At 44.8% G+C, this 23,230-nt stretch overlaps 2 protein-coding genes across 6 annotated transcripts in view; both read left to right on the forward strand.

The window, feature by feature from the left end:
• The first annotated feature begins 816 nt into the window (after window positions 1-816).
• Window positions 817-15,589, forward strand: LOC134412274 (NACHT, LRR and PYD domains-containing protein 3-like). The gene is made up of 11 exons (XM_063146158.1): window positions 817-959; window positions 1,038-1,112; window positions 1,717-1,781; window positions 3,768-3,934; window positions 5,119-5,296; window positions 6,468-6,533; window positions 8,847-10,575; window positions 11,592-11,678; window positions 11,980-12,150; window positions 12,903-13,070; window positions 13,672-15,589. The coding sequence occupies exons 3-11, from the start codon at window positions 1,754-1,756 to the stop codon at window positions 13,757-13,759; spliced, it is 2,682 nt and encodes an 893-aa protein (XP_063002228.1). The 5' UTR covers window positions 817-959; window positions 1,038-1,112; window positions 1,717-1,753; the 3' UTR covers window positions 13,760-15,589.
• Window positions 15,590-18,453: 2,864 nt separating this feature from the next.
• LOC134412273 (NACHT, LRR and PYD domains-containing protein 12-like) overlaps window positions 18,454-23,230 on the forward strand; it is a 240,982-nt gene continuing 236,205 nt past the window's right edge. For 2 of the 5 annotated variants that reach the window (XR_010026405.1, XM_063146154.1), the window contains exons 1-4: window positions 18,454-18,603; window positions 20,407-20,478; window positions 21,590-21,756; window positions 23,020-23,197. Coding sequence is in view for 4 of the 5 variants with exons in the window: in XM_063146154.1 (XP_063002224.1) it covers window positions 20,445-20,478; window positions 21,590-21,756; window positions 23,020-23,197 (379 nt within the window). In the remaining variant the exon portion in view is untranslated. Of the gene's footprint in view, window positions 18,604-18,895; window positions 19,187-20,406; window positions 20,479-21,589; window positions 21,757-23,019; window positions 23,198-23,230 lie in introns of all 5 variants that reach the window. The other 3 variants (XM_063146155.1, XM_063146156.1, XM_063146157.1) reach the window with 3 other exon arrangements.

The following is a 23,230-nucleotide window of genomic DNA, read 5'->3' on the forward strand; positions in this document are numbered from 1 at the left end:
GAGAGGCAGGTAACAAAAATTATGATTGGTTTAAATCCATGCGGTGTTAAAGCCACAAAAGAGCTGATGTTATTCCCAAACTCAAAACATGAATGCTTCCAATGAAATTTTCTCATTAAAGCATAGACATGATATCTCACCTTTTGCTCCAAGGAGGAAAGTATCCTTCCGGTTTTGGGCTAACCGCAACTAAGAGGCTGAGAGGAAGGGATGAATAAGCTTTACCGCTGAGGGGATTTGAACCTATTTACACACTCTAACCACTACTCCATACTCTTCACCTTATACTTCATACCTAAGCAATACCTCCAATGGAATATGAAACCTATAGCTTAGTAGGAAAACGGACTGAAATGACACCTCTCCCCTGATCTAATTTTCTGCTTAAACTCAGCGTCCCTGCTCATAAAAAGGTGCTGCTACTAAATCCATGTGAGCCCTGCTCTGCCACATTATCTGTTCAGAAGTTGTCATCTGTCCAGATGTTCCACCTTTAAACCTCCTGTGTTTTTCCTCTGCTCCTGCCTTTTTTCTTCCAGGCAGAAAATCCTTTAAGGAAGAAAAGGTGGGATTACTGCACGGTGCCTTTTGAGTGAGTGCTAGGAGCCCTCTGTTTGCAAATACCCCTAGACCCCCCCCTCACGCCCCCCCACAAAATTCCGTACGACAAGTGGTTGCATAATAAAAGTTCAGTCTGGAAAACACTTGCTACGCCCCTAGCTGCCAGCAGAGGGAGCTCTGCAGCTAATAAGTGAAAGTGAAAATAAATCAGCCGCAAAACTTCTTTTTGCAAGCTCTAAAAGAAAAGATGTAGGAAATTTGTCCTGTCATGGTAATTCTGAATTTTGACACCCCCAGAGAGATCTTCAACAGCTCCACAGCAATCCAGGGACGGTCACCGGAGCAGAGCTGATGAAACAAGCTTCCTGAAGGTTGGCAAAGTTGAGAACTTTACCCAGGTCAGTATCTGACCCCACCCTAGCCACTATAAAAGACGCTGTTTGTAATGCCCGACAGACCTTGTTTCTACTCTCCAGGGAGCGGCCAGCCCTGCCATTAGACAGAGTGGGACACAAGCCTCAGACAGCTGATTTGTGGGGTGTCATGAAAAGGTAGGGTTTGTTAGCTGCTAGATTGATTATTGTTGCATTTTTGCTCTCGGGGTGGCGGGTGGGGAAGGCGTTTGTGAGATTTTCCGCCTCTGGTGCCAAAATAACTCAGCCAGCCTCCGGGAATATGCACCTTGGACTTGAGGAAATAGTAGAGGATTCTTTGGTGCATTGTAGAACTTACAGCAGACGCAAGACAGAAAGCAGAGCGTAATGTCAGCCATAGTTTAAGAATGTGTGTATGCATTGCTTTGGGAACAGGCTTTTCTGAGACGGAGCTCCTGTGCGTGTGTTGCAGAGGCCTTTGGGACATGTTCTCGAGTTTACACTGTCCATGTGAGGTTCTGGGTTTCGCCATTGCCTCATATGGCGGAAGAATGTGTCAAGGGAGCAAACAAATGCTCTCTTGTGTCTGGGGACTTCTGTGCGATTGAAGGGTGACATTAGGAATCTGTTAGGAAATAAAAACCTGAGGGCCCTGTCCATGTGCAGAGTGCATTTTTCTTTCGACACAGTTTGCACTGTATTTTTTTTTAAAAAAAAAAAATCTTGAAGGTGTTGGCAACAAACCTTGGTTTTAAGGATTACTTACTCTCTCTCTTTTCAGACTTTCCTGAGTGGCATTGAATTAGGGTTGCTCCAAAATGTCTTCAAGTGTCAAATGTACTGAAGGTAAATCTATCTCCCATGTACTATTCAACTGCAGCTTCTATCAGGAGGCAAGAAAAGCCCTTATCCATCCTTTCACACAACGATTATGTCGGTCCTTTTACAGGGTCAAGATAAGCATACCACTGAACAAGTTGCTAAATTTCTTAATCATGCAATCCTTACCAGATCAGTTATGGTGGCAGGATTTTCCTTTGCTTCTAGCACAGAACTTTAAGGAGGCTCATGTAATCATACTCTGTTTTAATTTCATGTATTTTAAATATTTATTATGTGTTTTTATATTATTTATTTATTTATTATTTAAGGATTTTTATGCTGCCATTCAGCCAAAAAAGGCTCTCACAGCGGCTTACAAAAGTATTTCTTGACAGTCCCTGCCCACAGGCTTACAATCTAAAAGACATGACACAAAAGGAAAGGGGATTGGGAGGGAGGAGGAGGAGGAGGAGGGGGGGGAAAAGGAAAGCAAATTCAGGCACTACAATCTTAGTTGCAAAGTTCAGCAGTTACAGTTGACAGCAGGAGGGAGGGGGCTCTCAGCTGGAGCTGGACCCAGGCACGATGGAGAGGTGCCTGGCTGCTGCTTCCCCCCTCACTGGTGGCCTCTGCAGAGACAGTTGGTAGCAGGAGGGAGGGGGCTCTCAGCTGGAGCTGGACCCAGGCACGATGGAGAGGTGCCTGGCTGCTGCTTCCTCCCTCACTGGTGGCCTCTGCAGAGACAGTTGGTAGCAGGAGGGAGGGGGCTCTCAGCTGGAGCTGGACCCAGGCACGATGGAGAGGTGCCTGGCTGCTGCTTCCTCCCCCACTGGTGGCCTCTGCAGAGACAGTTGGTAGCAGGAGGGAGGGGGCTCTCAGCTGGAGCTGGACCCAGGCACAGTGGAGAGGTGCCTGGCTGCTGCTTCCTCCCTCACTGGTGGCCTCTCCAGAGACAGTTGGCAGCAGGAGGGAGGGGGCTCTCAGCTGGAGCTGGACCCAGGCACGATGGAGAGGTGCCTGGCTGCTGCTTCCTCCCCCACTGTAGCAGGAGGGAGGGGGCTCTCAGCTGGAGCTGGACCCAGGCACGGTGGAGAGGTGCCTGGCTGCAATAAAAGGAATTGACTTGACTTTCTTTTTGTATTTTGTAGACTGCGTTTTAATGCTTTTTAATTTTTAGGAACATCCTGGAGAGCTTTGGCTACGGAGCAGTATAGAAATGAAATAAATTATATAAATATATCCTTTCTTTCCTCTAAGGGGTTCAAGATAGCATACATATTCTCCGTTTTTATCCTCACAACAATCCTGTGAGGTAGTGACTAGCCCAAGGTCACCCAGTAAACTTCACGGGGTTTTGAACCAGGGTGCCCCCAGTACTAGTCCAGCACTGTAGCTGCTACATCACACATGGCTCTTGTGTGAAATATAATTCATTCCCTCCCTCTATTTTTAGAAGGGTCTTTTTCAGAGTCACAGGAGGCTCAGAACTGATGTCTGTGTAAACATACCCACCAAACTGAATCAAGAATGAGTTTGTCCATTAAAAAAAAAAGTTTCATATAGCCATAATACCTTTTTAAAGACTGCATTGTGAAATTAATTGCCATGATTGGTCCTAATAAAGGTGCATATTGATTTAACCATCCATAAGAATTTTATTTGCCGTGTAGCTATTTCAGCAAATTTTTCAAGTTGATAACCTCATTTTCCCCAGCAATGGAACGCTTAACACACGTTAAGGTACAGCATCAGTCCATATTTAAACAGCGGTGTTCCCATCTTTTTCTCTTTCTTTACAGGCACTGATCCTGTGCCAAAGACACAAACAAATAATAGAGACACAGCATTTCCTAAGATTCAGACATGGGCCAAAGTTTACCTGGGTTTTGTGGCAGCAAAAACACACCATATTCCTAGATTTCAGGGAGGGTTCTCTTAGGGTGCCAACAGCCATGAGAGCCACGAATAAATCCTGATTGTGTAATGGTCTGCTGCGTTCTCTCTTCTTAGAGGACATCAATGCCTTCGGAAAGCACCTCGAGAATTTCTCACCAGGCAACCTAAGAAGGATCACTGAGCACTTCCACCAAGACTTGATTTATGTCGTTGAAAATGACGTTACTGTGGTGCTTCAGGGACTGGTGGCTGGGAGGGTCCTCACGGCTCGGGAAGCTCAGGTAACTGTGTTTTGCAGCTCATCAGAAGGTGAGGGAGGGGAGCTGCAACTTTAAATCCACAGCTGGTCCTTATCCCAAAATGTGAGGAGTGTTGGCTGAGGGGAAGAGCTTGGCCTTTGCTAGGGAAGGGTGAATGAGCGATTGCCCGGATTCTCCAAACATTGTAGTGTCATGCCCAATTCCCGTTCGCATTTGCGATTGCTGAGCGGGAAACTGACGGGAATCAAGCAGCAATCAAATGGCAGATTTGTGCAGTTTACCTAATTTGCGCAAATTTCCTCTGTAGACTGAAGTGGGGCTGAGTCAGTCTATGGAGGAAATTGCTCCCAGATGGAGTGTTTTATTTATTGATTTACTACATTTCTATACTGCCCGATAGCTGAAGCTTTCTGGGCAGTGCACAGAAAATCATAAAGTACATCTGAAGTATAAAATTTAAACCACGCTATAAAACCAACCAAAGAGCGTTATACAACAAAAAACGTTGCACACTATTCATTCTTTCCTCTCAATGGTTTTTGAAGCAGGGGGAAAACATGGGAGGGTTACAGATGGAAGACATTGACTGGACTTCCCATAACATTCTGTGTTTGGGGCACTGTCATTGTAGCGTTAAAGCCCCATTTGGAAACACCCCTGGGCTGACCTGGCTTCACCTCCTGGCTCCTAACACCAACTTGATAGCTGCCTACAGCTCAGCCCTGAAGTCTTGTTAATGTCACGGAGCCTTTTCAGACAACATGCTAAGCCATGGTGAAGCTGCTAACCCTTTTTAAGCAAACGGTTACTGAGCACGTTTAAACCGTGGCTGTGTAGCCACCGTGGTTAGGAATGGTTCATACGACATGCTAAGCCATAATGTTTAGCTCGAAATGCTTAACCACTGAGGCTTAGCGTGTCATATGAAGGGGATCACTATGTAAGACAATTTCCTTTCAATTACACACACACACGGATTCTGAATGTGAGGTTTAGGACTGAAATCAACCTGCTAAGTAGAGCGTCTTGGCTCAGTTGCAGCGTATCTCTGAATATGATGGTGGACAAAATATCCGGCTGGTTCCGTGTTGGACGCAGGATGCTGGACGAGATGAACCCTTAGCTTGATCCGGCAGGGCTCTTCTGATAGATTTGATTCACCACTGATGGGCGTCTAAGCTCTGAATCTGCTCTTTCCTGTTTAGACTTATGAAGACGTAAAGAATCAGCAGGATTCAACCAGAGCAGCGGAGAAGCTGGCTGATGACTTTCTCTCGGGGAGCATGAAGATGGCTGTTGGGCTCTGGAAGTGTCTCTTTGCTCTGAGGAGCAAGTGGTCTCATCCCAACCTTGATGGGATGGTGGAAGAAATCCTCCAGAATGGTAACATCCTGTTTACCTCTTCCTTTTCCTCTGAGTAGTGCCAGCTTGTGGAGGCTATTAGGGGTGTGCACGGACCCCCCACCCCACGAGAGAGAGAGAGAGAGAGAGAAGGAGGGACCAGAGAGAAAGAATGAAAGAGCCAGAGAAAGCAGTGGTGAAGGAGAAAAAAGGACCAAAGATAGAAACAAGAGCCAGAGAAAGCGGTGGGAGGGGGTGAGAGAAAAAGAGACCCAAGAACAGAAAGAAAGAGAGAGAGAGAGGGTGGGGGGCAGAAAAAGAGAAGGAATGAAAGAAAAGCCAGAGAGTGGGAATTTGGGACAGAGAATAAGAGGAAGGAAGGAAGGAAGGAAAGAGGAGGAGGAGGAGGAGGAAGGAGGAGGAGGAGGAGGAGGAGAGAGAGAGGGAGAGAGAGAGAGAGAAACTAGAGTGGGCAGTGCACACACATGGTGCACATTCATGCAAACACATACACCAACTCAGGTAATGGGGCGCTCCTAACATTTTTGTGATCTCCTCCCGCTCCCCTATCCTCCCCTTCAGAAGTCAATTTCTGGTGGTGTCCAGTCCTGTCCAGGCTGCTTTTTCTAAATTCCAGATGTGCCCAATGGTGCAAAAAGGATTGGAGACTCCTGCTCCAGATCATGTTGCTGATTCTGTCCAACTGAACTCAATGGGGTTTACTTCCAGTTAGAGACAGATAGGATTGCACTTTTAATCTCTCATCCCCATCTCCCCCCGCCCCTGCAAAAATAGTACAGTATGATGACATAAATGCCTTTTAAATCTTTGGGTCTTCTTTCAAGTAACTGGAAAGCGCTTCAGTCAGAAGATACAACTCACTTGTCATCAAAGAATTCACACGGGAGAAACCATATGAATGTGCAGAGTGTGGAAAGCGCTTTAGTAAGAAGATACAACTCAGTGTTAGTTTTACCCTACCCAGTGCCTGTTTACCCTACCCTGTGCCTGTTTGCATTCTCTTCCCCTTCTAATTGTTTTATTATGATTTTATTAGAATGTAAGCCTATGCGGCAGGGTCTTGCTATTTACTGTTTTACTCTGTACAGCACCATGTACATTGATGGTGCTATATAAATAAATAATAATAAAAATAAAGAAAGCTTTTTGTTGTTTTTTGTTTCGTTTTCAACTGTTTATCTTTTTTCTGAAGGTCCAGCTCTGTTAGAAGAGATTACCCTGAATGAATGTGGACGCACCCTTGACCCGGAAGTCAAAGGTAATGAGGAGAGACTAAAGGGGTGGAGTGGGAAGGGGTGACACTTCTGGCTTTGCGTTGAACATGCCATTTAACCATATCCGAGGAACGGCCCAGGACACCATAGAGAGTTGAGAGTAGAGCACTTCTTCCTTCTGCATTATGGGCTCTGCTTGGTTTATGCCAGCATTTACCGTATTTCTTCAATTCTAAGACACACTTTTTCCCCCATATAAACATCTCTAAAAACAGTGTGCGTCTTAGGTTTTTTTTATTATTATTTATTTATTTATTTCATTTCATTTCATTTCATTTCTATACCGCCCAATAGCCGAAGCTCTCTGGGCGGTTCACAAAAATTAAAACCGTGAAAAGCACAACAAAACAACCAACAGTCTAAAAACACAAATACAAAATACAATATAAAAAGCACGACCAGGATAAAACCACACAGCAAAAATTGATATAGGTTAAAATATGAAATTAAAACAGCAAAGTTTAAATTTAAGGTAAATTAGGTGTTAAAATACTGAGAAAATAAAAAGGTCTTCAGCTGGCGACGAAAGGAAAACAATGTAGGCGCCAAGCGAACCTCTCTGGGGAGCTCGTTCCACAGCCGGGGTGCCACAGCAGAGAAAGCCCTCCTCCTAGTAGCCACCTGCCTAACTTCCTTTGGCAGGGGCTCACGGAGAAGGACCCCTGTGGATGATCTTAAGGTCCGGGCAGGCACATATGGGAGGAGGCGTTCCTTCAAATAACCTGGCCCCAAACCGTTTAGGGCTTTGAATGTTAATACCAGCACTTTGAATCGGGCCCAGACCTGGACAGGCAGCCAATGAAGTTGTAAAAGGACTGGCGTAATGTGGTCTCGCCAGCCAGTCCCTGTTAGTAGGCGGGCTGCCCTGTTTTGTACCAGCTGAAGTTTCCGGACTGTTTTCAAAGGCAGCCCCATGTATAACGCTTTGCAGTACTTCAAACGAGAGGTTATCAGAGCATGGATCACTGTAGCTAGGCTATCTCTGTCCAGATAATTTTCTGTTGGTGGTACTGAAATTAGTATGCGTCTTACAATCGATGGCGTCTTACAATCGAAGAAATACGGTAAATAGAAAATAGAAGTGAGGGCTTTGTGGAATCCTTTGTGTCCTTGTGTGTGAGAAGATGTGGGACTTAAGTCTTATCGTAAGGTGGAGAAATGTTACCTTTTGGTAACTTGTTTGTACTAATTGGGGGGGGGGGATTCTGCAGCAGACTAGCTTTTCCTGAGTTGCATGGATTCCGTGGACTAGAGGACCATTTTCTTTTTTAATTTTCTGGATTTTTATGCAGATTTAGACATAGAAAAATACATAAAAGAAACAGCACTGGCCAAAAATGTGCATTTCCTTCATGTGCTAAAGCATGAAAATATTTTTTTTGGGGGGGGGATTTACATGTTTGGTGGGTATGGGTGGGTGTGTGCACAAATTTTCGCAAGTGCAAATTTGCATAAATTTGGGAAATGGGAAAAAATCCGATTCTGCCAATGAACGAATGACAGAATGAGAAACACCTGACAATCTGCAAAATGCAGATGAATCTAATTTTACAAATGTGTGCATCCCTAGCCCTTCCTTATTCTTTCTCCCTTTGATCTTCACAACAATCCTGTAAGGTAGGTTAGGTTGAGAGACTGACTGGCCCAGGGTAATCCAGTTAGCTTCATGCAAGCTAAATAGACAAATGGGTATTTGGCCGTGATTCCCCGGTCTTAGTCCAAGACTTACAGCGCAATACTGTTCAGAAGTAAGTTGGACTTACTACCTCATAAGTGTGTATAGAATAGCAGCCTTAGTCTACTATACTACAATGGGTAAAATCCAACGTAAGTTCTACCTAAAGCAGAGCCATTGAAATGAATGGGATTCAAGTTAGTCATGACTTAACTCGAGTCTCATTCATTTTAATGGATCTACTCTAAGTTGTACATAGGTTGAATTTTACCTGATACCTCTCAATACATTACCTTGTTGTAGTCTTTAATATACTGCTGTAAAATCAATCAGTGGTATTATCGTACCCATTCTGCAGATGGGAATGTTGAGGCTATTAGGGAGCAGCTGACCTGAGGGACCCTAAAGATGTCATAGCAGACACTTGATTCAAACTGAGGGCTTCCTGATGCATAGCTCATTCAGTGTTGCTGTTAGGACAGGAATTGGGGGGCAATGTCTAGGGCCCAAATGAGCAGGAGTGACCCAAACACAGCTGGCCTGGCCCAACACATTTTGAAATAGGTCTCAAATTACCTAACCCTGTGATTCCCATGGCCTTGTTCTGTTCTGTTCTGATCAGTTTGGCAAGAGGAACAGAAATCTCTTCTATATGAACAAACCAGACATCTGAGAGAAGGCAGCAGAGAAGCACAACCCGAGGAGTCCTGTTTCCCCATTGTCAGCCGCTACGTAGACCTAAAAATGGTCTCGGATAACAAGTTCAGGAAACGGAGCTATCAGGAACATGAGGCGCTGGCAGCTGCTGGTGAGCTGAATGAGTTTCGCCTCCGCCACAAAATACAGGTCGATCTGGAGCGCATCACGCCGGACCGGCTGTTCCGCTGGTGCTTTCGATCACGCCGCACACCCCGTTCCGTGATGTTGAGCGGGGTGGCCGGAGTGGGCAAGACGACCCTGGTGCAGAAGTTTGTCTTTGACTGGGTAGAGGGAAAACACTACCAAAAGTTTGCCTTCCTTTTCTTCTTCAAATTCCGGGACCTCAACGCTGTGGAGAAAGGGGCCACCCTCGAAGGCCTGATCCAGCAACAGTACCCCAAGATGCATGACAAAGTTGGGAAAATCCTAGAGGACCCAGAGAAATTGCTCTTCATCTTTGATGGCTTGGATGAGAGCAAAGACAATCTGGATTTGAGTTCCTCAGACCTCTGTGTCCAGCCAGGAGATGTGAAACCGGTTAACGTGATTGTAGCCAGCTTGCTGAAACAGAAGCTTTTGAAGGGATGTTCGGTTCTCCTGACCAGCCGCCCGAGCAGACTCGTCCATTTGGAGACAGGAGTCCTCCACAGAGTGGCCACTATTGTGGGCTTCCTCTCTCAGGAAAGAGTGAGGTACTTCTACAACTTCTTTGGAGAGGATGCGGTTGCCCAAAAGGCCTTGGCCCATGTGAGGGACAGCCAAGTTCTGTACACCCTCTGTTACAATCCCTCCTACTGCTGGATTACCTGCACTGCGTTGCAACCTTGCTTCACCTCCAATTCTGGACAGCCACATGCTCTTCCCAGCACTGTGACTCAACTCTTCATAAGCTTTGTGAAGCATATGGTGGCCAACCACACCAGGGGGCTCTCTGGGGACACAAATGTACGGGAGATACTGAGAAGACTTGGCTCTTTGGCTGACTGGGCCCTTAACAACCGCAGTCTTGTTTTTGATGAGAACGCATTGGAGGTCTTCATTGCGATGGTGTGTCATCTCCCTACGTGCTTCCTGGTGGAGAACTTCCAAGGTGACTCCTCATCCTTCCCGGTCACCTATTCCTTCGTTCACCTCACCGTTCAAGAGTTTTTTGCTGCCCTTGTTCATTACTTGGATGGCGAGGAGGACAATTTTAAAGACACAATGGAAAAAGCCAAAGGCAGCCAAGGTGGCGAATATGAAATTTTTCTCCGCTTCCTGTCTGGCCTGTCTCATCCCACTACTAGGGCACCCTTGGAAGAAATTCTGGGAACGTTCTCGCCAGTGATCACTCAAAAAGTCATTGATTTGATCATAAAGATGGACTGTAAAACTCTCCTGAGTACAAGGAGCCAGGATGGTAAAAGGAAAGCCCTGAATTTCTTCAATTTGCTTTTTGAGGCTCAAAACAGCCAACTTGTGCGCCAGGTGATGGGAAATGCTGCCCGTGTGGACTTCTCCGGACTGATCCTCACGCCTGTCGATTGTGACATCCTTGCGTACGTCCTGAGCTGTTGCGAAGGAGTTGAGCTCCTAAACCTTGATTCCTGCTATGTCCAAACTGAGGGGTTGGAGAAGCTCAGTCCTGAGCTGCACAAAATCAGAGAACTGAGGTAAGAGCAGACAACTGTGGAACTCATGAATGATGTAAAATTGGGAAGTGTGGAAAATAATATCAAGGATTGGTTAAACATTCCAAATGGACTAGACAATTAAAGAAATCACAGCAAATTTTCTAAATCTTACATTCATACTGCTTTAAGAATGAGGCGTGTGTGTGTCCTTCTGAACGGTAAGATCTAATGTGTATAGAAATCACAGATATTTAAGCAGGTACATCTTAGCCCCTGGCCACGAGGCCTTCTTTTCACTGTTTATTATGCTGCCCTTTCCACCATTTATTGGAAGCTGTTTTGGTTACTATATTAATAGAAAAGTGTGTTATAAATGATAAACAAACTACAATGAGCCAGTGTGGTATAGTGGTTAGAGTGCTGTCCTGGGACTTGGTAGACTTGGGTTGTAGTCCATGGAAAGGAAAGGAACCTCTCGTGCAAGCACTGAGTCATTACTGACTCTTGGAGGGACGCCAGCTTTCGCTGACGTTTTCTTGGCAGGCCTTATAGCGGGGTGGTTTGCCGTTGCCTTCCCCGGCCGTGATTCCCTTTCCCCCAGCTAACTGGGTTCTCATTTTACCGACCTCGGGAGGATGGAAGGCTGAGTCGACCTGAGCCGGCTGCCTGAAACCAGCTTCCGCTGGGATCGAACTCAGGCCGTGGGGAGAGTTTCGGCTGCAGAAACTGCTGCTTTACTGCTCTGCGCCACATGAGGCTCTCTACTTGGCCATAAACTTGTTCTCTATCTAACCTACCTCACAGGATTGTTATGAGGATAAAATGGAGAAGAGGAGGACCATGTAAACTGTCATGGGTTCAATGCAAGAGGGGGAAAAGTGTGTATAAATATATATTGATAAATACCCCAAATGAAAAAAGAATCCATCTTTGAGTGTAAACACAGAATGCGAAGGAACTGGCATGTTAGATACGTTTTGGACTGGATCGCAGGAGCACTGCTATTTCCGAATGCCTCTGCAATCCTGATGACTTCTTTCACGTTTCCCCCACAGCCTCTGCAGTAATTATCTGAAGGATTCAGCAGTGAAGCACCTTGGTTCTGCCTTGAAGAATCCAGAGTGCCAAATGCATAGACTGAGGTAGGTCTCCAGTCAGTGTTGGTGGTGAACTGCTCCTCGGCACACTGTGACTGGTTTAGAGCCGAAATCAGCTTGGGAAAAGCAGTTCTTCCGACTCCATTTGCATTCTAAATGTTTGTTCCTTCCCCTGTTTACCAGCCTATCACAAACAGAGTTGTGGATGCTATTAAGAAGAATTTAAAAAACGAAGGATAGTTGAGATGAATAAGGTGTATAAATTTCATGCCATCGCCTTGATTCCTTTCTCTCTCTTTCTGTGTTCGGTTCCTCCTCTTGCTTTCTGCTCCTGTATCCCTTCCAGTTTGGCAAAGAATGTGCTTACCGAAAAGTCCTGTGAAGATCTGAGTCTGGTTCTCTTGCGGAATCACAGCCTCTTAACCCTTGACCTGGCCGAGAACAAGATGCGTGATGAAGGCCTCTCCATCTTGTTGGGAGTGTTCAGAAATCCACAGTGCAAGATACAGAAACTAGTGTAAGTGTGAATCAGAGCACACTGCCTTGGGGCGTATGGAGTGTTTTGAAAAGTTGGCAGGTGACCTAGAAGCTTCCAAATAAAAGCCTTTGGTTTTAATTTTTAAAAATGTGTTTGTGTTTTAGAATGTATATTAATCATACCCTTTAAACATTTAAAACATCATCAGCAACTGGAGAATTCCAGAATGCAACATATCCAATTTGGATGGTACTGTTTTACAAAGAATAGTCAGAGATATTCTTTTTCTCTCTCTCTCTTTCATATTATACCAGAATTTGTGGATAATCCAAAGAAATGGATTACATGTAGGTGGTTCAGGGCTGATAAAAGCAAGTGCGTCTTCATACATGGTTTCATGAACTTCTGGAATTCACTGTCATAAGATGTGGTATTTGCAACAAGTGTTGTCTGCTTTAAAAAAGGACTAGGAAAATTCATGGAAGGAGCTAAACTGATCATGTTCAAAGGCACTGTACCCCTGAGTATAATGGGGGGAGACAGGGGGGGGCTGTTGGCTTCATGCCCTTGTGCTGTTCCTGGAAGCATCTGCTATCCACTGTGGTGAACAAGGTGATTGGGGAAGGGGGAGGAAGAGCCCGTCACAGACTCTCAGCTCAACCTACCTCACAGGGTTGCTGTTGTGTGGATAATATGGAGAGGAAATTGTACACCACTCTAGCTTCCTTAAGGAGGAAAAAGGCAGGATAGAAATGTAATAAATAAATAAATAAACTGTGTCTCTGCCACAGCATCCAGGAAAATGCCTTGACAGATGCATCCTGCAAAATACTATGTTCTGCTCTTGCTGAAAACACCACCCTCACACATCTGAACCTGAGTGGCAACCCTTTCACGGATCGATGCGCTAATGAAATGCGTAATCTCATCCTGACCTGTCGTTCTCTTAAAGAAATCAGGTATGATAATGTGCATAAGTCAACACACTCATAACGTAATCCCAAACTTCCATTCACCCGTCTTACCTGAGTGTAATAATTCTGCTCCTCAGTGTTAAAAAGCCATCCTCATGAGTTTTCATGCCATCACTCATGTTAGTATTTGCGCTTGGATTTAATCAATGCACATATGCAATCTTGCGCACCACTAACCTGTAAGATAAAATAAAGACACCAAACTGAAAACCGTGGCAAACTGTGCATGTACCAGCTCCAAAAGTTATGATTAGAAATTCTCTGCATTTAAACCACAATGTGGCCAGTTCTGAACGCAGGGCGAAGACAGCCTTCAGAACAATAAAAATGAAGCAGGGATACCTGGTTATCCCAAAAGTTTCCAGGTGTGAGAGATGCATTTTTTAAGTGGAGCATAATGGTGGCAAGTTTGCATCCCATCTCGTTCTGTTATCTTCAATGTGGAGAATGAAATGAACGTAATGTTCAGGGCTTTGATAAACCCCAATAACACATTTTCCTATTCCTGGACTGGAGAGGCAAAGTAGTGCAAAGGCAGGCTTCATGGGCTGTGGTGATAAACTTCTCTACCTTCTGGCTTTTCTAGGCTGAGCCTAAGTGACATCACTCCAGCGATGGAAGGACAGCTGAAAAAACTTGAAAGTGACCGAGAAGACCTCAAGATAATAATTTAAGCACTTTTTATTGGATCATCCACCCAGCTCCACCCATGAAGAGCCTTCTCTGTAGCGGCACCCCCTGTCCTGTCCAACTCTCTAATGATAGTGACAGTAGTGAATTCTGGACTGTAATGAACTGTGTTTGGGTTTATGCTTGGAGGAGTGTGAGGTGCTTTCCAGATGTTCAGTCTACACCTCCTATTATCCCTAATATTGGCCGTGCTGGCTGGGGTTGATGGGAGTTGTGGATCCAAGCAACTGGAGGCCCCCAGGTTGTTACCCCTGCTTAGAGTATGGGGTGCTTCAGCAAGTGGGAGGGGGCACTGGACGGAGCATGAAATTGTGGCTGGGGGTGGGAGTTTGGCTGACTGACAGTTGGAAAGGGATCAGCTGGTGGGAATTTAGTTACGACAGCCTTCCCCAACCTGGTGTCCTCCAGATGTTTTGGACCACAACCCCCATCAGCTCCCCCAGCCAGGGATGATGGGAGCTGTAGTCCAAAATATAAAGTAGGCATCAAACTCGAGAATGTTGCTTTAAGAGAAAAACAGTTCTGATTGCATTTATCCTGGATATCAGTTTACTGTGAATTTTGTTTTGATTGTTCCTGAATTAAACACACACACACAAAACCTCCGTTAACACCGGGTAACTGTCAATGAAACCTTCAGGGGGGGTTTCCACAAATATGCTAATAGTAGTCTGTCGGCCTTGTGTTGTTGACAGGGAAACCTACATTTAAAGACCGTTATTTCCACTTCCACAGTGCCATTGGCACAGTCAGGGTGCTTTCAAGCCATTTTCCTTATTGTGCAATTTCCCTGGCCCAAAACATTGGATTTTATTGGAGGGATTTGTAACTTTCCATGTTATTCTTCTGCTTCTTCAGTCTTTTTTTTTCATTCTATTAATTTTTTTTTTGTTAAGGAGAGAATAAACAGGTATTGTTCCCAGCTGACTTCCCTGACCCCCAGCTGGCTTATCACTGCCCTTCCTAGCGTGTCCCCCCCCAGTCTCCCTAGTACCCACTGCTCTCTTTCGCCTCTCCCCCCCCCCCCAGCTTACCAGTCAGAAGTGACAGAAGTCCCTTTTTCTTGATGGCTGGGGGCACACTCTAGAGGAAAACATCGGCCTGCAGCCACCCACCATCTTCATTTCCTAAGAATGGGCATTTCCACATGAGGCATTTATCATGTGCTCATCATTCCCTACTCATTGTTGTTTTACAGAGACTTGAGATGATGTCACAACCCTCTAGTTTCACTTCTGCCTCTAACCAGCACTTTTTTTTTTTAAAGCAAGGGAAATGTGTCATTTCATTGTGAAAACAAAAGGGAGCATGATTTCCTCTTGTATAATTCCACTATGCCACAGTGACACCTAGAGGCATGAAATAAAAGCATGGCAAACTATGCTCACCTGGCAGCATCCATTGCAACAGGCTGCAACTGAGGGAGAGATGGGAAGCGAGGCTCATTCCGTTGTCTCTGCTGACAGACCGGCTCCATTGGACAACTCCATTCCCTAAACTGTTTCCGTCCTGCTGGTCTTTATAAGAACAATTATGAAACTTGAAGAACTGGTGCTTCCCTCTCCATCCTTTTGGGTTCTGTCTTATAAATTATGGATGGGCAAAAGGTTTTGAACTCCAGATGTTTTGAACTCCCAGAAGCCCTTGCTAACAGCCAGGGTCAGGAATACCAGGAGTTGGAAGTCCAAAACATCTAGAGATCTACTTTTTGCCCATCGCATATTTTAGATTGTAAGCATGTATGCAGAGTCTGTATTATTTTTTGCTCTCTGGAAGGCAACTAAATGCTTAAAATAAACAATAACAACAACCAACATTGTGGAGTACCCATTTTTGTCCTAACAACTGTTGGAGGGTCAAATAACCATCTCTCCTTAAATTGTCTGAATCTTTAGATATACATCCGTAGCACGCCATTGCTCTACAAAACCATCTTGGGTGGGTTGGAATCCAAAGCAGATTTAGATAGTATATGCAGCAAATGGAATCTGGCATCTTCAGAAGCTTTGTAGAAAAGCAGCCGCTTGATCTATGAAAACAACCATGCTAGAATGAAGACGAGATGAACCTAGAGAGGACGGAACAGGGCTGATCCAAGTAATGTTGTTGCTTGTGTGAAGGACAAGATGGCGCCTCCATAGAATCATAGAATAGCAGAGTTGGAAGGGGCCTACAAGGCCATCGAGTCCAACCCCCTGCTCAATGCAGGAATCCACCCTAAAGCATCCCTGACGGATGGTTGCACAGCTCTTGAAGGCCTCTAGTGTGGGAGAGCCCACAACCTCCCTAGGTAACTGATTCCATTGTCACACTGCTCTAACATGGCCACCACAAGTTCCACATGGAGAAACCATCCAGATTAGAACTTCTTTTGGGTGCTAAACAAAGAATACACATTGCAAGACTGAATCTGCAAGATTATTGCAATGCAGGGATGGGCAAAAAATGCACCCCTCCAGCTATTTTTGTGTTGGACTTGCTGCCGGCACCACTGTAAGAGAGGGGGGGGGGGGAAACGCCATGATTTTTCTTGGGAAGCAGAACCGCACTGCTGGAACGGTTTAAGCAAAATTGACAGTGAGGTAGGATGACCATATAGAAAGGAGGACAGGGCTCAGAGAAAAGGGAATTTCAGCAGGTGTCATTTGTATGCATGCAGCACCTGGTGAAATTCCCTCTTCATCACAGCAGTTAAAGCAGCAGGAGCCCTGCCCTCTTGACCAGATACAAAAGTGGGCAGGGCTCCTGCAGGTTTAACACCGGGTGACTTCGGGCCAGTCACTAACTCTCAGCCCAACCTACCTCACAGGGTTGTTGTGAGGATAGTAGGGAGAGGAGGACCATGTAAGCTACCTTTGGTTCCTTTCAAGAGGAAAAATGGTCAGGATATAAATGTAATAAATAAATTAATAACTAAAAATATAATAATAATTATAATACTTTATCTCAGGATATAAATCAATCACGAGGAGCTTAAAGGGTTCTCCCCAGGTCTACACCAAGCAAGATAAAACACTTTGAAAACGGTTTGAAAACTGTATATGGAGTGTGTCCTGGGCCCCAGCAGTTGTCAATACCATTATAAACCATTTTAAAGCACTAGTGTAGATCCTGCCCTTGTAACTGCGCTGTGGCTCCAATTGTTGTTATTGTTTCGGTGTATACAAAACCGAAACAATGTTTTTCCTCCCCTTTCCCTTAAAAAAGTGAAAACAAAACAAAAATGAGCCAAATCGGTCTGGAGCAAGGGCAGAAAACAAAACAAAACCTTTTTTAAAAGATCATTTAGCTTTTCTTAACGTTTGAGGTGGAAAACATGTCAGATCAGGCACTGTTTGGTGCATTTATTTTATTTTTTAAAAAAAGAGCATTTAGCATTTCCTTAAGTTTCAGGTTGAAAATATGTGACGTCAGATCAGCCGCTGTTTGGTGCAGAGCAAATAAACTGTCACTGAACCATAGAGCAAGAAGAGATAGTTTGCTGTGTGCCAAAAGCTATATATTCTTTGCAGCTTGAGCTTTGAACTTGCTCAAACTTTCAAAACTTTCAAGTTTTTGTTTTTAAAAAATATGAGCAAAATCGGTCTGGCAGATCTCTAGTAATAACTGCTACACTTATATGTTCCTTCTTATATAGATGATGATTTAATACATTTCTATACCGCTCCATATACCGCTTTTTATTCTCTCAGTATTTAAACACTTAATTTTAACTTAAATTTAACTTTTACTGTTCTAATTCTGTATTTTAATCTTATATCAATTTCTGCTGCGTGGTTTTATCCTGGTTGTGCTTTTTTATACTGTATTTTGTATTTGTGTTTTTTAGACTGTTGGTTGTTTTTATGATGGTTTTAATTTTTGTGAACCGCCCAGAGAGCTTCGGCTATTGGGCGGTATAAAAATGCAATAAATAAATAAATAAAGCTCTCCGGGCAGTTTACAAATATTAAACATTTTGTGCATGATCTTAAGGAAACTGCGTCCAAAAATTATGTTCTTTTTCTTTCTAATATAAAAGGTTGCATTATAGAAATTCTAAAAGCTAAATACTTGTGGAGAGAAATGAGGAGAAGGGTTATATTCTTAAGTAGATATTATTTTAGCTCGTATCCTTATCCTGTTTCAGTTTTCTTTATTAATTGAGGTCTATATTTTGGGACTTTACTTGTGTTAGACAAGTGATGTTTTGAATTTTATTCCTGCGCGTTAATGAATTGATAAGGCTTATTGTGAGGTCTGTTGACTGGCCAAAGAAACTGGCTGATTTGAGTAAATCCCCGAGAATCCTGGAGAAGTCCTGTTAAAACACCTGGGTTCGCACCATCAAAATGACCCACGGTGGCTTGAACAAGCCACCATGGTTTGCAGGCACACATGATCTGGGAGTTACTTCTGAGTCACCACGGGTGGGATTGCTCTGTAAAACTGCAAGTTGAACATGGCTGGCTGTGCATAGTCCTAACAAACGTTATCTATGTACTGTATTGTTAGCTGTCCACGCCGATACATTTTCTGTATGTTCATTTCCTGCTGTGACACTTTTATAGCTGGACGCTATGCATTTTTACTTGACTGTCTGGCTCAGAGAGCTCTCTGCTGGTGAGAGAGGGAAAACAAAACTACGCCTATGTTTGAAAGCGAAACTCTTTCTTGAAACAGGCATTTCTGGGTAATGGCTTACATTGCAGTGCTCTGAACCGAAAGACCCCCCTTTTCCCCACCTCTTGCAAACTTTTGTCTCACTCTGTGGGTGCCCAGGAATTGCCTAAGAAGCTGAGCAGATGGGACAACTTTTCTGAAAAAAGAAAGCTGAGAATTTATCCAGGTCAGTGTTTCTGTCCTCCTTCCCCCCTGCAAACGGTGGCACCCTCCCTGTCATACCGTGCATAGCAATGGAGTCAGGGGATGAGGACATGGAGGAACCCAGAACCATTGCTGAAGAGTCCAGCACGAGGCGGGGGGGTGGAACCTGTGCCAACTGGGAATCCTGCTAGTATAGGGAGCAAAGAGGAGGAAGAGCCTGGCACAAGTGTATCGGCATATATGCCAGCAGAGAGTCCTGCCAGCTTAGATAACCAAGAGGGGGAAGAACCAAACGTACCTGTCCTGTCTTTCAGCCAGCATAGGGCAGAAAAAGAAGCCAGACGCCGCTGCCAGAGGCTTTATCTGAAACGCCAAGAAATCAAGGCGCACCTGGGGGCCGCAGTGACTTGCATATATATGCCTCAGAGAGCTAGGGAGAGTTTGTCAGAGGTTAACTGATTACCCTGGCAAAAGCTCTGGTGTTTATTGCCAGTGACTTCTCAGCCTTGCTGCCTAGAATCCTATTTGACCCCGGACCCACTCTTGACTACGCTGCCTGCTAATCCTCTTGGACAACGGACCGGCTCTGGACACCTCTACCTGCTGTAAGCCTTGACCTGGACTATTCTTTGTGTGTCTTCTTGCTAGCGTCTGGCTGCTTCCAAAGAGACTGAACGCTGCCTGTAACTTTCAATGCTCACTGCCGTTCCTTCGTTGCTGTGGTCTTATCTCTGTCAAGCTCATTAGCTGTTTGTTTCTTGTCGGCCTTTGGCAGCTCGCCTGGACATTCCCAGAAAGGCAGTTGGACATGGTTATATGGTACTCCTGCCTCTGTTTCTACTCTCCTGGGAGCACTTTCCACATTAATTGTGTCCCTAGGAGCCCCTGCACACTGTAGCGAAGAGGATTCTTTGGTGTGCTGTAGGGCGGCCTCTTAAATAGGACAGCAACATATCATTTCAGCTACGGTTTTAAGAATGAGGGGATGGATCCCTTTCTGATGTTGTTTGACTAAGAAGATGCCCCTATGTGCATTGCAAAGGCTTCTGGGATGTGTTCTGAGGTGCATCCGGCCAGGCGTTGGGTTGGCCTGCTGAGTGTCGTGACCGGAGAGTGTGCCGTGCAAGACAGACAGACAGACAGCCCACTCTCCTGTGTTTGCAGGAGAGGACTGCTTGCAGAAGGCAAGTTTTGTTTCAGGGAAGCTTGCCGGTGTAACAGTTTTCTCACCAGAAAAAAAAAACCTGGAAAGCTTCCAAAAACCTCCCCAACTCTGATTTATATACTGCCCTTCACTCTATTTGAGTTTTGAGTAGAAAAGTGGTGGGCAAATGATTAGCCAAGAGTGGACTTTTATGTGAAAAGACTGTGAGCTCAGTTCAGTTCTGGTCTTGAAGGCAAATCCCGAGGCTCTGAATAGGCTCACAGACACACCCTGTTCTTTAATTCAATGGCCTGGTTCAGACAACACGCTAAACCATGCTGCTTAACCACAAAGGGATTCCCTTAACCATTTTGTGGTTAAGCAGCATGGTTTAGCGTGTTGTCTGAACCAGGCCTATGTCTTTTGCATTTGGCTGTAGTCGGTGGATCTTAGGTAAAAATCCAGAGTAGATACCAGAAGCCTGACATCTGTGCACTAACAAACAACCTAGGGATTGAGGAAACAAACTGTGGTTTGTTTGATCATCTGCCAGACAAACCCCAGGTAGGACAACCCTGGGTTAATGTTACTACAGAACGTCTTTGCAGCATAGAAAAGGGAGAAAGACCAGCAGCTGACTATTATTCCAGAAGTGACAGTCTCTTCCTTTCTCTTTTTCAGACTTCACACGAGTTGCATTATAGTGGGGTTGCTCCAAAATGGATTCTGACCATAGAGGTGCTATAACTGAAGGTAAGCCAGCTTAAGACCATGGTTTAGCATTTACACAAACAAGCAGAAGCAAGTCGTGGGCTCAGGCACTTACTGCCTCACTTCACAAAAATTAAAAACCATCAAAACACATCCCGCAAAGTACAAAAAAAGCTTTTGCATAAAACATAGAATCATAGAATCATAGAATAGTGGAGTTGGAAGGGGCCTACAAGGCCATCGAGTCCAACCCCCTGCTCAATGCAGGAATCCACCCTAAAGCATCCCTGACAGATGCTTGTCCAGCTGCCTCTTGAATGACTCTAGTGTGGGAGAAGAGCCCACAACCTCCTTAGGTCACTGGTTCCGTTGTCGTACTGCTCTAACAGTCAGGAAGTTTTTCCTGATGTCCAGCTGGAATCTGGCTTCCTGTAACTTCAGCCCATTATTCCGTGTCCTGCACTCTGGGAGGATCGAGAAGAGATCCTGGCCCTCCTCTGTGTGACAACCTTTTAAGTATTTGAAGAGTGCTCTCATGTCTCCCCTCAATCTGTCAACATGTAGACAGATAAAACATACACAGACAACATATATCTAAAAATAGTTTTGTTTTTTTTTTAAAAAACACGAATCTGCCAAGACTTAATTAAAACTCATTATATGCTGCAAAATGCCTGGGAGAAGAAGGCAGTTTTTACTTGGTTCCGAAAACATGAAGTATCGGCACCAGGCGGGCCTCGTAGGGAAGATAATTCCGTAATTGTGGGGTCACAACCGAGAAGGTCCTTTGTCTTGTTGCCACCCTCTGAGACTCCCTTGGAAGAGGCATCCGGAGGAAGGCCTTGGATACTCAGCAAATTATTTGAGTTGATGATTGCATCAATCTATTAAAAGAAGAGTTTTGTATGTTAAACCACACTCCAGAATTGCCACATTCTGTTTTGATGAGCTTTTGTTTTATGGCCCTGATCCTGTACCCAAGACCTGCACATTAAGAAAAGGAAGCTTTCCTCCACCTGAAGAAAAAAAGTAGTGGGGGGAAACTTTACTGATAAGTACGTAGGTGAAAATGAATCAGAGGAGGATGCCAACGACCTTGAGAACAACGAATAATCCTGATTGTGTAATGGTTTGCTATGTTCTCTCTTCTTAGAGGACATCAAGGCCTTCGGAAAGCACCTTGAGAATTTCTCACCAGGCAACCTAAGGAGGATCACTGAGCACTTCCACCAAGACTTGATTTATGTCATTGAAAATGACGTTACCCGGGTGCTTCAGGGACTGGTGGCTGGGAGGGTCATCACGGCTCGGGAAGCTCAGGTAACAGTGTTTTGCAGCTCTTCAGAAGGTGGGGGGGGGGGCTGCAACCCTAAATCCACAGTCGGTCTTTATCCCAAAATGTGAGGAGCGTTAGAGGGGAGCGATTGCCCAGATTCTCCGAACATTGTCTGGACACTTGTTTCGTGCCCAATTCCCGTTCCCATTTGCAATTGCTGAACGGGAAACTGATGTGAATCAAGCAGCAATCAAATAGCAGATTTGCGCAGGTTTGCTAATTTGCGCAAATTTCCTCTGTAGACTAAAGTGGGGCTGAGTCAGTCTACAGAGGAAATTAGCACCAATCGAACTGGGAACCCCTTCCTCAGTTTAACAGGATTTGGATCTGACACTTGTGTATGTGTATAGATAGATATTCTGCCCAGGAAACGTACCCCTTGTGTCCTTGTGTCATGAACTGCGCAGCGCTATACACAGATAGATGGGTTCCATTGTCGTACTTAGATCAATTTTGCTGCGTGGTTTTATCCTGGTTGTGCTTTTTATACTGTATTTTGTATTTGTGCTTTTAACCTGTTGGTTGTTTTATTATGGTTTTAATTTTTGTGAACCGCCCAGAGAGCTTTGGCTATTGGGCGGTATAAAAATGTAATAAATAAATAAATACTGCTCTAACAGTCAGGAAGTTTTTCCTGATGTCCAGCCAGAATCTGGCTTCCTGTAACTTGAGCCCATTATTCCGTGTCCTGCACTCTGGGATGATCGAGAAGAGATCCTGGCCCTCCTCTGTGTGGCAACCTTTCAAGTAATTGAAGAGTGCTCTCATGTCTCCCCTCAATCTTCTCTTCTCCAGGCTAAACATGCCCAGTTCTTTCAGTCTCTCTTCATAGGGCTTTGTTTCCAGACCCAGATCATCCTGGTTGCCCTCCTATGAACCCCCTCCAGCTTATCTGCATCCTTCTTGAAGTGTGGTGGCCTCCAATTACATACAAACTCACACACATGAGTTTGGCTCAGTTGCAGTGTATCTCTGAATATGATGGTAGACAAAACATCCATCTGGTTCTGAGTTGGATGCAGGATGCTGGACGAGATGAAGCCTTAGCCTGATCTAGCAGGGCTCTTCTTAAATTCTTAAGCCTTAGCTAGACCTAAGGTTTATCCTGGGATCGTCCCTGCCTGCTCCCGAGATGTCCTGCATGTCATTTACATGAACAGGAATGATCCCAGGACAATCCCAGGATAAACCTTAGGTCTAGCTAAAGCCTTAGTCAGTCACTGATGAATCTGCTCTTTCCTGTTTAGACTTATGAAGACGTGGAGAATCAGCAGGATTCAACCAGAGCAGCGGAGAAGCTGGCTGATAACTTTCTTTCTGGGAGCACAAAGATGGTGATTGGAGTCTGGAAGTGTCTGTTTGCTCTTAGGAGCAAGTGGTCTCATCCCAACCTTGATGGGATGGTGGAAGAAATCATCCAGAATGGTAACATGCTGTTTCCCACTCCCTATTCCTCTG

This window comes from Elgaria multicarinata, chromosome 21 (assembly GCF_023053635.1).
Source record: "Elgaria multicarinata webbii isolate HBS135686 ecotype San Diego chromosome 21, rElgMul1.1.pri, whole genome shotgun sequence".
NCBI lineage: Eukaryota > Metazoa > Chordata > Lepidosauria > Squamata > Anguidae > Elgaria > Elgaria multicarinata.